Here is a 14,684-nt window from a genome sequence, read left to right as displayed (position 1 = left end):
GTTCCTTATTAAGAACAAAAACTAATATAAGCTTAAAGGGACATGCCACCCACATTTTTTCTTTTATGATTTAGAAAGAAAATGCAATTATAAACATCTTTCTAATTTACTTATATTATCTAATTTGTTTTATTCTCTTGATATTCTTTGATGAAAAGCATATCTAGATATGATCACTAGCTGCTGATTGGTTGCTGCACAAAGAAGCCTCATGTGATTGGCTCACCATGTGCATTGCTTTTTCTTCAACTAAGAATATCTAGAAAATGAAGCAAAATAAATAATGGAAGTAAATTGTAATGCTGTTTAACTTTCTATTCTCTATCTGAATCATGAATCAGTGGCCCTTTAAGATTTACTCTTGGAACTTAATCTTGAAGCAAAAAAAACTCCCTTCCCCAGAGTAACAGTTGAAAGTATTGAATCCAATAGTGAACCAAATAATTTATTACCTTGGAAAAATAAAAATCTGGATTTTAGAAATCAAATTTGCATTCCAAGATTTAAGTCACAAAGTTCTTCTAGCTAAAATAGCTAAAGACATAGATTTAACCTCAATTGTGAAAATATAAAAAAAAAAAATTAGCATGTTGAATCAACTTAACAATGCTAAACAAATCATAATCCGATACTTGTTGCGCTAAAGTATCCAACCAAAAAGTTGAAGCAGTTGCAACATCAGCCAAATAAATTGCAGGCCTAAAAAAAGGACCTGAAAATAAAATAATTTTCCTTAGATAAGATACAAGTTTCCCATCTGAAGGAACTTAAAAATAAATACTATTTTCCATAGGAATAGTAGTATGTTTAGCAAGAGTAGAGATAGCCCCATTAACTTTGGGGATCTTTCCCCAAAACTCCAAACTAACTGCTGGCAAAGGATACAATTTAAAAAACCTTAAAGAAGGAATAAAAGAAGTACCAGGCCTATTCCATTCCCTAGTATCAAGAACTGGAAAAAAAACCTCTGAAGAAACCACAGGAGGTTAATAAGCAGAATTTAAATGTTAGCTAGTCTTAAAATCAAAAGGACTAGTCTCCTCAATATCCAATATAGTCAACACCTTTTCAACAAAGAATGAATGTACTCTATTTAAAAGTAAAAAAGTAGATTTGTTAGTGTCAATATCTGATGAAGGATATTCTGAATCAGATAAATCCTCATCAGAGAAGGATAATTCAGTATGTTGTCTGTCATTTGAAAATTCATCAACTAAATGAGAATTTAAAAAAGACCTTTACATTTTATTAGAAGGCGGGATGGCAGACAAAGCCTTTAGAATAGAATCAGAAAAATAATCCTACAAATTCCTAGGTATATCTTATACAATAGATGTTAAAAGAATAGCAATAGATAATGCATTAATACTGATGGACTCTGCATGTAAACGTTTATCATGATAACTTATTACAAACCATAGCTAAAGATAAAAACTCATAACATTAAGATAAATGAACTTAGCTTTGGTAGGACTGATATCAGTCATCAGGAATGCAACAGTGTTTTCTGATACAGGAACAGTTTTTGAGATATCTTGCAAATGTAAGAGAAAAAAACAACATATAAAACAAAATATCAATTTCCTTAAATGACAGTTTCAGGAATGGGAAAAAAATGCAAACAAAATAAGCCTCTGAAAATCAGAAGCAGAATGAAATAAAGACTTAAATAATGTCAGAATCTGGCGCCAAGTATGACGCCCACAACTGACAAAATACTTTTTTGGTGCCAAGAACGTCTGCAACAAACACAAGCGTCATAGATGACGCAACTATGTGAAAATTCTCGGCGCCAACTAAGACGCCGGAAATGACGAAAATACGTCCACAAACGTAATTCTCGCGCCAAAAAAGTCTTGCGCCAAGAATGACGCAATAAATTATAGCATTTTGCGCACCCGCGAGCCTAACAGCCCGCAATTTAGAAAGATTGTCAATTTGAAAATTCCAGGTAAGAATTTTTTTATTTTTTTTATGCATTTCCCAAAATGAAACTGACAGTCTGCAAAAAGGAAATATATTGATAAACCTGAATCATGGCAAATATAAGTACAAACATTATATTTAGAACTTTACAAATAAAGTGCCAAACCATAGCTGAGAGTGTCTAAATAAAAGGAAAACCTACTTACCAAAAGACACTCATCTACATAAAGTAGATAGCCAAACCAGTACTGAAACGAGAATCAGAGGAGGTAATGGTATATAAGAGTATATTGTGGATCTGAAAAGGGAGGTAGGAGATGAATCTCTACGACCGATAACAGAGAACCTATGAAATAGATCCCCGTTAGGATGACCATTGCATTCAATAGGTAATACTCCCTTCACATTCCTCTGTCATTCACTGCACTCTGAGAGGAACCGGGCTTCAGCATGCTGAGAAGTGCATATCAACGTAGAAATCTAGCACAAACTTACTTCACCACCTCCATAGGAGGCAAAGTTTGTAAAAACTGAATTGTGGGTGTGGTGGGGGTGTATTTATAGGCATTTTGAGGTTTGGGAAACTTTGCCCCTCCTGGTAGGAATATATATCCCAAACGTCACTAGCTCATGGACTCTTGCCAATTACATGAAAGAGACGCTTCTGTACGACTAAAGTAACATTATCTTGACAGGACTGTCCCTCCCTACCAATAGTTTCCGTTATCAGCCAGTAAGCATTAATAAAATAGTATAAATTGAGCAAATATGTGTTTCTTGTTAGTTTCAATATAAAATGAAACAACTTACACTTAAAATATGAGATATGTTCCTCTAGATATCCTAGAAAGGATGAGAGTTTTAAATTTGGCCCTAACGATCAGTAAAAGTGGGCTTATTCAGTCAGAGTAAAAAAAAAAAAAAAAACAACCATATCAAGGAATTCAATTTAAATAAAAAGTTGGCTTTGTATTTATTACCATCAATATCAGCTGTGGAAAAAGCAGAGACTGTAGTGTGTTGGTAACGTGCAGACCTTTATCTGTCACTTAAGCACAGGCATGCACCAGAGTCTCTGTACGCTCTAAAATCATCTACAAAGTCAGAGATATACAACCATGAAAATAAATATCCTACTCACTGTACATTTTTGCTTAAATTTCTCAAGTAGCACTCATTAGCGATAACTGAACCGTTTTATGGGGGTGGGGAGTGAACTAGACAAAGCCTAATGCCCAACTTTTCAATTGGGTATCAAACTTCTCCAATTAGTATCTTGTAGCAATGAAAGGAAGGTAAGTTTTTTGAGTGTTACATAGGAAGAGCAATGCCTAGATTAAAATAGAAGCATTTACATTTATCTTGGTTCACCTAAGTAGAACTCGCCACCAAAGATTTACAAAGTAAATTATATAGGTGTCAGGAAAGGGAAAAAAAAATCAAATCTGGATAATCTTGCTGGGAAAAAAATGCATTATTTTAAAGAACACAGAATGGAAAATGTTTTTGCCACATTTTTCTTTATTTTTTCTTTATTTTTTTAAAAAGAAAATGACGACACAACAGCTTCACTAGACTCTAGTATGTAGTTGACTCAACCAATGACCAACAACCTTCAATGGCTGTTTTTGTAGCATTAGTTCCCATCAGTGTGCTGGAATCTGTAATCTAGTAAACTACCAGGAATTCATCAGATGTCTACCTTATGCCAGACAATGCCTGTTTTACTCTATATGGAATAGAAACAAGTCTTGATAAGTAAATTTTGTACTGCCAAACCTTCTTACAAGCAGAGAAAAAAAAATAGGAAACTATAGCCTTTGCTCAGATGTAGTCAGTTTTAGTTTAGGCAGAAGAACTGGCTCATGAACACGGTGGGTCTATTTTTTTTACATCATGAAAAATATACATGAGCATGAATAAGTCAAATGAAATAGGCTCTCTGACAATGGTTATGCCATCTGAAATGCCTTCCTCAACATTAGAAGTTACATTGGGAATTTTGGACTTGCCACATTTAGAATATATCAACCTCTGTCTCCAAATACTGTTTATAAGAAGAAGACTGGATAGGGGCTTATTAACGCCAAACAGGCATTCAAATAAGTAACTACAGAAGTATCTCTCTCTTTTGAAAGTGGATGCTGTTCTGATGTACTATATTGTGTAAGCCAAGCTGTAACAATAAAAAAAATTGATTGCTAGCTTAGTTTATGACAGGTGTAAAAGATGTGTGCACAGATCACATTACAGGGTATTGTGTTCAAGAACACTGGAATTGATGCAATCTTGTGCACAGAGTTGCAAAATGACATGCACTGTTCAGAAAAAAAGCCCTCAGCCTTGAAGCACGCACTCAGTCAATCTCCTAATCTCAAGAGCTCTTGAATAGATTATGCTTAAATATTTAAAGACTAAATAGTTTATATAAAAGTATAAGCCCCAGTATAACATGCTGGCCTATGTGCACAGCAAAAGGAAAGGTGTGCAATTCAACGCAGATTTTCTGTATTTTTATTTTTTTAATCATTTCAGAAAAAAAAGTTTAAAATATCTAAATTTTTCTCATAACCTACTAACAGCACCTTTTAGAAAAGGGGGGGGGGGGGCTAAACCATTTGATTATCAAAACATTGTATGTTATCATACCTGTAATTAACAACCCATTTCTAAAAGCACTTCCCTCTATATGTGATCTCTCTTCACTTGTTAAAAGGTGTTAAAATGGCAATTTCTAAAGAAAATGAAAGACTTAGGAACACTCAATCAAAATTAAACTTTCATTATTCAGATAGAGCATGCAATTTTAAACAACTTTCCAATTTACTTCCATTAACTAAATGTGCACAGTCTTTTTATATTTAAACTTTTTGAGTCACCAGCTCCTACTGAGCATGTGCAAGAATAAGTGTGTATGCATTTGTGAATGGTTGATGGCTGTCAAATGGTACGTGTATGCATTTGTGATTGGCTGATGGCTGTCACATGGTACAGGGGGAGTGGAAAAAGACATAACTTTTAAAATAGTCAGAAAAAAAAATCTACTACTCATTTGAAGTTCAGACTAAGTTCTATTGCATTGTCTTGTTATCTTTCATTTGTTGATTATGCAAATCCACTGTGTTGACTGGTCCTTTAAAGCTACTACTCTCATGCTTTGGTCCGATGTATGAAAAAAAGACCAAATCTGAATCATGAACGAAAAAAAATGTGGTATTCCTGTAACTTTAAAAATGTAAAGCAGAAATGTAAAAATTTAACCACACAACCTCAGAGAGCATATAATAAATCCATATGGAAAAGAAGAAGTTTGAAAGTACAAGCTTTTCTGAAACCAGAAAGACAGACAAAAAATAGGAAAATAACATTTCCTAAACATAACTTGAGAGCTCTGCTCAAAACTGAAGCAGTGATTCCTAGCCATTGTTTGGATGAGAACAGAATGAACCTATTTTACAATAGATACTATTGTAACCACCTCTGAAAAACCTACTGATTTTGCTACAAAATGATATCTTCCTCACTGCAACCATTACAATTGTAAGTATGTTACCAAAACAGCTAGATGTAATACCTAATGCCCATGCAGTACAAAATAAATGTAAGATTTATTGAAAGCATGGGCTTGATTTATCAAGCCTTCTCCTGCACTATGACTGCAGGTTTTCACAAGAAAACCTGCAGTCCGTATTTATCAAGCAGCGGTTATCAGACCGCTGCTTCCTACACTCTTCTCAACCTCTTAGGTGGAAAATTTCAATCTTCCCAGTCTCGTCCGACCGGGGAAATTGACAGCTCCTGCCCGTGCGTGATTGGCTTTGTGCGGGCAGGGGGTGGCATTTCAGGCAAGCTCAAATTAGCGCTTTCGTGCAATGTTAAATTAAGCCAGTGGAATTCTGTCCGCCAGAGGCGAGCTACGGCGGACAAGGGTGCAAATGTACGTCCCTGTCTGCCTTAGCTTGATAAATTGAGCCCTATGTGTCTGTAACAATGTGTTCCAAGTTATTCATTCGATTAATAAGTTTAGCTTTAGTAATTCATGAAAAGGTATTTAACTTACACAACTCCTTGGAGCACTTTCTGAGGATCTGGATCAAAGAGACGGTCCACATAATGGCGACTGCTTGCAGTGACCTCCTAAAAAGATAAAATAAAAATATATAGTAGAAGTATAAACAATGCATTGCTATTGATAATCTACACAGAACCCTTAAAAAAAAATAAAGCGTGTTTAATCTACAGTTTCAAAGGCAGATTTAATTTGGCCTTTAGGTCCCTGTAGTTTTTAAAGCATACTATTTGTGTACTTGCTGTAAAACAAGTCACCTTCTTCCTCTCATCTTGCATTCATACCTGCCCCTCCCCCCTACAATACTATTTTCCCCATTAAGAAAGTAGGACAGGTATGAAAGTCAGCCGCTGTTCAGAGTGGAGTGAGGTGTGAATTAACATATGTTATCTCCCTGCACCCTAACACTAGAAGCAGCTTGGCAGAACAGAAAGTGTAGAAGAAAATAAGACAACACAAATTACTTTACTTGCCCTTTTTCTGGTATTTAAATGGATGGACAGTCTACACCAGAATTTTTATTGACTTAAAAGACAGATAATCCCTTTATTACCCACTCCCCAGTTTTGCATAACCAACACAGTTATATTAATATATGTTTTACCTCTGTGATTACCTTGCATCTAATATCTTCTGACAGCCCCCTGATCACATGACTTTTTATGTATTATCTATTGACTTGCATTTTAGCCAATTAGTGCTGTGTTGTGCTGACTCTTAAATAACTCCATGGGCATGAACACTATGTTATCTATATGGCCCACATGAACTAGCAGTCTCCTGTTGTGAAAATCAAATAAAAAAGCATGTGATAAGAGGCTGTCTGTAGTGGCTTAGAAACAGGCATAAATTTAGAGGTTTAAATGTTCTAAAGTATATTAATATATCAATGTTGGTTGTGCAAAGCTGGGGAATGGGTAGTAAAGGTGTTGTCTATCTTTTTAAACAATACAATTTTTAGTGTTGACTAGCATCAAAATTGACATTCATTTTAAAGTGACAAAGTGCACTGTTTTAAAAAAATTGATTAAAAACAGGGGCACTTTAATTCTTCAAAATTTACATTTCACTCCTGTTGAGAAAAAAAATTACCTTTTAATCTTCACAGCAGCTCCAGCTTCCTCCACCCATTGCAAAGCCTCTTCCTGGGTCTAAAATGAGGAATCCGGCTTCCTCCAATAATGGTGTTGAATCAGACACCGATTCCCCCAGGGGGGGGGAAGCCGTGATTGGAGTATGACTTATCCATTATTTCTGACATCAGAAATGGCTTGCAACAACCGGAGGAAGCTGGAACTGCTGTGAAGATTAAAAGGTAAGTTTTTTTTCACAACAGGAGTGAAATGTAAATTTTGATGAATTAAAGTGCCCCTGTTTTTAATCAAATTTTTAAAAACCGGGCGCTTTAGCATAAAAATTGACATTCACTTTAAGTATGTGACCACACACACACACACAATCACAACCTCTAGCACTTACCACTTCTTTTAGGACTACCTAAACTACATGTGAACAAGCTAAAAGAAAAACATGGAGAGCAACATTTCAATTCTTCAAAGCTGCCACTATTGCAGCATTCAAATGTACCAATTGTAAATTCTCAAGGAGTCACATAGAATTCAGATTTAAATGGACATGAGAGGATGGAAAACAGGGTTGTTATTTAAAAAAAAAAGTATATTTCATTTGATACAGTCCCTCATAAAAAAGGTTATATCTTCTGATATAAATGAAAACTGTGCTGGAAACAAATAATACAATATTTACCTATTATTGGATAACCATGTACAGGTAGCCCTCAGTTTACGCCGGGGTTAGGTTCCAGAAGGAATGGTTGTAAATCGAAACCGTTGTAAATTGAAACCCAGTTTATAATGTAAGTCAATGGGAAGTGAGGGAGATAGGTTCCAGGCCCCTCTCAAAATTGTCATAAGTAACACCTAATACATTATTTTTAAAGCTTTGAAATGAAGACTTTAAATGCTAAACAGCATTATAAACCTAACAAAATAATCACACAACACAGAATATATAATTAAACTAAGTGAACAAAAACATTTGCTAAACAGCATTATAAACCTAAAAAAATAATCACAAAACGCAGACTTCACTTGCATTTTTCTGCAAACAGTTCTTTCTATGTATTCCAATCTGGACTGATTTATAGACAGGAAGATCTTGTTCCTTTGAAATCTGCTTGATAGCTCAGGTCTGGTCAAACTGATTAATTTCAGCTTGCTTGGCTTTGCTGCAACACAAGCGGACAGCTCCACCTACTGGCTATTTTAATAAATGCACTGCTTCTCAATGCTTTTCAATAGCATTCACATGACTGGAAAAAAAGGTTGTTATTCTGAAACGGTGTAAATTGAACCGTTGTAAAACGAGGGCCACCTGTACTCAAATGAAATGCAATGTGGGAGACTTAGACTAGACAGTGATAAAGTATTTTATACTGCACAAAGAGGATTTGTCAAGGTTATTAGCTACTAATATGATCACCTAACCAAAACTCAAGAAGGGTAAATGTATATGCAAGAACACCAGCAACTGTAAATTAAGCTTTTTCAATCAGAGGTGAAACCACATATAAAATAGCATGGGTGGCTAAACATATATAAAGCAGTTTGCTAGGAGCATTTACAGAGATACAATAGCCTTTAAAAAAAAAAGTCAAAAAGATTTTAGAAGCCTGCGTTATATTGTTCCAAATAGTATTCTTTCATTTTCCACAGAGTGTAAACACATGAGGATGAATATAACGTAGTATAATTTGTAGCTATAGGTTAATGGAACATAAAACAGTCAAATAAAAACTGTGTGCTTGTTCTACTCCCTCCCGAGAGGCGCTGCATTCAAAATACAGCTTTTAAAAATATGAAATATGTCATTTTGCTGAATAAAAATGTGCATTATTTTGCAGTCCCAAGGCACACCCCTAAAAAGCTTGTTGAATGTTTTTTTTATTTATTTATTTTACGTCCCTTACTGTGAATAATTTGGGACTACACATGTGCATTTGTTGTATTCTGTGAACAACAAATGCTGAAAATGGCACCGGGATTCGGCTCTTTTCAGAGCTGAATTTCTTCTTGTGAAAGTAAAATAAACAAAGATCTGTGCAAATACAGATGTTTTTGTATTGCACTTTTACAAAAAGAAATCTGGATCAGAAAAAAAGCTAAATGCCGTGGGCAGCGTTGATTTTTCAGCATTTGCTGCTCACAGAATACAACAAATGCACGTCTATTGGGGACTTATATAAATGAGCTCCTGCATATACAAAACAATCACTGTGCAGCATGTAGGAATGTTACTACTCCATGGAATGCTCTACAACCTCTTTAAGAAAAGTGGAAACACTACAAATTTAAATTAAATGAAAGTCTGTTGCAAAGTTTTTGTTTTTTTTAAATTATTCATAATTAAATTTACGGGGGATGAAATTTTGAGTTTAACATCCCTTTAATTAAGGAAAATCTATCTGACCCTTTAACATTCTACACAGTGATTACTTGGCTCAGACTAAAAGCTCTTTTACAGCTCTCCCTAACTAGCGACAACAAAGGGGATCATGAATGTGGAGTATACAACAACTTTCTTGATTTGTGAAACAGTGTACACTGGCCTATTAAAATGAGCAATTATTTTAAAGGGATAGGAAAGTCAAAATTAAACTTGCATGATTCAGATAGAGCATGTCATTTTAAGACACTTTTACATTAACTTCTATTTTCATATGTGCTTTGTTCTCTTAGTATCCCTTGTTAAAAAAAGGAGTACGCACATATACACTAGTGGGAGCTAATGCTAATTGGTGCCTGCACACATTTGTCTCTTGTGATTGGCTAAATAGATATTTTTAGCTTCCTGTCAGTAGTGCAATGCTGTCCCTTCAGCAATGGATATACAAGAGAATGAAGCAAATGTGATAATAGAATTAAATTGGAAAGTTGTATGTTCTATCTGAATCATAAAAGAAAATGTTGAGTTTACTATCCTTTCAAGTTAAATCCCAGAGAAACTCTGCACTACACCCAAACAAATTAAAAACTTTCCAAGCTCCAGGAAAAAGTGGTAGCAGTTCACCAGAGGGCACAATAAAGTATACAGAGGCAATACATATATAACACATAGACCCCTGGAAGCTTGGCAATCATGTTTTTCACAATATAGAGGACTTAGAAGCAAAATCTGAGGAGAGTATTCTCACTTGCCAAAGTTCTTTTTTTAATATATCTGTAACAGTTTTTGATTTTTTACTAACTCTTGCAGCATGCAACATATTAGGTGGAGAAGCAAAGTTTGTTTAAAATTTCCATTACAATAAGCTGAAACCAGAACTTAAAAGGACATTATTTTTTATTTATGAAAAAAAGGAAAGTCAGCAATGAAGTACTGCACTGTAAAAGAACTAAACACAAAAATGTAACTGCCTTTAAATCTGTATTACAAATTGCATTGTTTTGCAGTCTAATATCAGCCATCTACTTTGCTGTGGTCAATAATAGATATAAATGCAGACACGGTTCACCCTCCTGGATCCACTCCAGTCAAGGTGCAGTAAAAGTAGGTAAAATAAATAATAATAAAAAAAATATAAATATATGTGTATAATATATTATTATATATGTATAATTATAATATATTATTATATATGTATAATTTGCAATTTTCTTTTAGGGAATTCAATTTTGAATTTAATGCCATAACATGAATAGAAGTTTTTTTTATATTTTGAAAACAAAATTAAATGTGCAGAGAATCAAAACGTATATCATATCTAAAACAAGCTTTAGAGAATCTGGGCTCAAGCTTTAAAGGAACATGAAACCCAACATTTTATTTCAAGATTCAGATAGAGAATACAACAACTTTCCATCTTATGTTATCTCATTTGATTAATTACCTTGGTATTATTTGTTGAAGAAGCAGAAGTGCACTACTGAGAGCTAGATGAACACCAGGTGAGCCAATAACATGAGGTATATATGTGCAACCACTTAGCCTAACTATGTATACTTTTTAACAAAAGATAACAAGAGAACAAAACAAATAAGATAATAGAAGTAAATTGGAAACTTGCTTAAAATTACAAGATCTGTCTGAATCATGAAAGAAAAAAATGTTGGTTCCATGTCCCTTTAATGCCTTAATTTTGAATTAATGTAATATATCCTATAATCATATGCTTTCCCTCTTTTTTTCTATATTGTAGACTTAGCTTTTCTAGTAGCAGTGTGAAGACCCAACTTCTTAACCAACACCATTCATACACAACTACCCTAGTACCAGCAAGATATTGCTTTACTAATGCAAAGGTAACATTTGGCTTATAGGCCATACCTCAAGAGAAATATGGCTTAGTCATTTAGAAAGAGGCAAAATCCTGAGTATGCTGAAAACCCCGATATGAAAAAAATGCAATACATCTTGAAATGCCATAACTAAAAATCCATGCAGTACACTTTTGTTCCCTTTTTTATTAATGCACATAATAAAGATAGACCCCAATTAGACAGGATAGGAAGATGTAGATAGAATTTCCACAAAATCAAATTTAAGATTCTGCTAATGGTGGAACAAGGATATCATTGTCGCTTCAGGAAATGCTATTTGTCAAACTGATCATTTCCTTCTTCCTTTAATATGGACAGCACATAATTACATATTCTTAAACAAATAGAGATTGTCCCATATCTATATTCTGTGTCCTTTATTTTACTGTCTGTAGAAAAAAAAATGAATATAGTGAAAGCTAATTTGCCTCTCTCTTCCTAGAAGACTACATCATTTAAAATAAACACTGTGCAAAGAAGTTATAAACAAAATATATAGGGCTAGATTACAAGTGGAGCACTAATTTATCTATTGGAGCCTATGGAAGCACGCTCTTGTGAGCGCAATGCTTCCTTGCAATGCGAACGTGATTGCACCTCACTTGTAATACCAGAGCACATTTGCATGCGCTGGTATTACTAGGTTGAGCACAAATATCACTTTTGCGGAAGTGATATTTTGCGCTCAACCTGTAATCTAACCCATAATGTGCACTTTAAACAGCATTTAAAAAAATGCATTTTGTTATCATATATTTTTTTTTAAATGCTGAAGAGCAACTGCATACATTTCCTTCATGATTCATATAGAACACACAATTTGAAACAAATTTCCAATTGACTTATTTTGACAAATTTTCTTTGTTTTTATTGTTGTCCTTTATTGAAAAGCAGGAAGGTAAGTAAGTTCAGGAGTGTGCACGTGTCTGCAGTACTATATGGCAGCAGTTTTGCAACAATGTTATACATTAGCAAGAGCACTAGATTGCAGCACTATTTCCTGTCATTTAGTGCTCCAGACGTGCACGCTACTTATCTCGATATCTCTTTGTCAAAGAATTACACTAAAACAAAGCCAATTTTAAAATAGAAGTAACTTGGAAACTTTTTTGAAATGGTATTTCTCTATCTGAAGAATAAAAGAAGAAAAAATCTTAGCTGTACAAATCCTTTGTTCACATGAAATCTGCCTGGTATTTTGGGATTGGACTGTCCCTTTGGATGTGGTCAGACTGATATAATACAGGAAAAGCACAGATTGGGTAGAAAGAAGCTGCACCCTGGCTGATACCATCCCATAGCATGGGCTATAAAGCACCATCCATCCCCAGATGAGTACTCTTCTTATGTATGTATGTGGGTGTGTATATGTATGTGTATGTGTATATATGTATATGTGTATATATGTATGTATATATATGTATATGTGTATATATGTATGTATATATGTATGTGTGTGTATATGTATGTTTATATGTGTGTGTGTGTATGTGTATATATATATATATATATGATACAGAGGGTAAACAGCGCTTATAGATAATCCTAAATATAGTATGTAGTTGAGTCACAGTGGTAAGGATAAGCAATATGCATATGTATACAAATATATAGTCTTTGATTGAAAAACAGAATGGTGAGATCCAAGTGTGGTGAAAGTGTATTAGATACCCTTACCAAAAGTTACCCCAATCATATGAGGTAAGTTTGCCGCATTGGAGGGTATATCTGGAAGTTGGTGAATCCTGGATGGTATGATCTGTATTATTCAGCTGCCTCTTGGAGAGACATGATTAAGGACCTGTGAGAGGTCTGAAATGTTGTTTGTTTATTCTTTGGGACCATGAAGCAATAAAGGCCTGTTTTACTGCAATTATTGGTCTGGAGTGAACATTTCTGCATACCTTGTATTGAGGGGTTGGCTGACCCTTTGCCCCGTGCCCTGTGTTTGTTGCTGTTCCCTATTCTGCTCATATATAAGATATTGGGATAGAGGAACAGGAAAACAAGCAAGAGCAGGAGGGAGCTGGAAAAGATAAGCAATAAAGACATTATAAAGAGAGATCTCTGGGATCCCAGTTTATACCAAGACAGTTAAGCAAAGCTCCAAGGAGGCAACAAGCACAGGAAGTTTCCTAAAGAGACCAGCACAGAGGGACCTACACCTCCTTCTACTCCAAGAGGCAGCTGAATAATACAGATCATACCATCCAGGATTCACCAACTTCCAGATATACCCTCCAATGCGGGAAACTTACCTCATATGATTGGGGTAACTTTTGGTAAGGGTATCTAATACACTTTCACCACACTTGGATCTCACCATTCTGTTTTTCAATCAAAGACTATATATTTGTATACATATGCATATTGCTTATCCTTACCACTGTGACTCAACTACATACTATATTTAGGATTATCTATAAGCGCCGTTTACCCTCTGTATCTTATTTTCTTATATTTCATAGACTCTGTCTATTGCTAAATATTTGTACCAAATAGCTGTCTTATTAGATTTTCAGACCATTGACTAGCGCATTCATAGGAGTAACGCTTGTCACCACTCATTTACACTGAGTGGGCACATTCTACTCATATATATGTGTGTGTGTGTGTGTGTGTGTGTGTGTGTGTGTGTGTGTGTATGTATATGTATGTATCTGTGTATATGTATGTGTGTGTGTGTGTGTATATATATATATATATATATATATATATATATATATATATGTGTGTGTGTGTGTGCACGCGCATGTGTATGTGTGCGTGTGCGCGCATGTATGTGCGCGCGTGCGTGTGCGCGCATGTATGTGTGCGTGTGCGCGCATGTATGTGTGCGTGTATGTATGTGTGCGCGCATGTATGTGTGCGTGTGCGCGCATGAATGTGTGCGCGCATGAATGTGTGCGTGTGCGCGCATGTATGTGTGCGTGTGTGCGCATGTATGTGTGCGTGTGTGCGCATGTATGTGTGTATAAAACCACATGATTACTTGTTTTTAATATAGTTTCATATTTTTTTTAGCTTAAAAGGACGGTAAAGTCCTAATTCAACATTCATGATTTAGACAGAGCATACAATTTTAAACAACTTTCCAATTTACTTCTATTATTTAATTTGCATCTGTCTATTGTTATCCTTTGCTGAAAGGTTTATCTAGGTAAGCTCAGGAGCAAAGAACCTAGGTTCTAGCTGCTGATTGGTGGCTCCATATCCATATATACAGATTTTCATTGGCTCACCCATGTGTTCAGTTAGAAACCAATAGTGCATTGCTGCTCCTTTAACAAATAATACCAAGAGAATGAAACAAATTTGATAATAGAAGTAAACTGGAAAGTTGTTTAAAA

The 14,684-nt window shown here is 34.9% G+C and overlaps 1 protein-coding gene across 1 annotated transcript in view; it reads right to left on the bottom strand.

Annotated features, from left to right (window-relative positions):
• The window catches only part of ARMC8 (armadillo repeat containing 8), a gene marked incomplete in the record, with an annotated part of 400,143 nt that overhangs the window by 370,210 nt on the left and 15,249 nt on the right, over window positions 1-14,684 (bottom strand). Inside the window, 1 exon segment of the mRNA XM_053698755.1 lies at window positions 5,987-6,063. Within this exon segment, the coding sequence (XP_053554730.1) occupies window positions 5,987-6,063 (77 nt within the window).

This window comes from Bombina bombina, chromosome 1 (assembly GCF_027579735.1).
Source record: "Bombina bombina isolate aBomBom1 chromosome 1, aBomBom1.pri, whole genome shotgun sequence".
NCBI classification, from domain to species: domain Eukaryota; kingdom Metazoa; phylum Chordata; class Amphibia; order Anura; family Bombinatoridae; genus Bombina; species Bombina bombina.
Note: the sequence above shows the minus strand (reverse complement) of the source record. Positions and strands in the feature narration are given on the sequence as shown.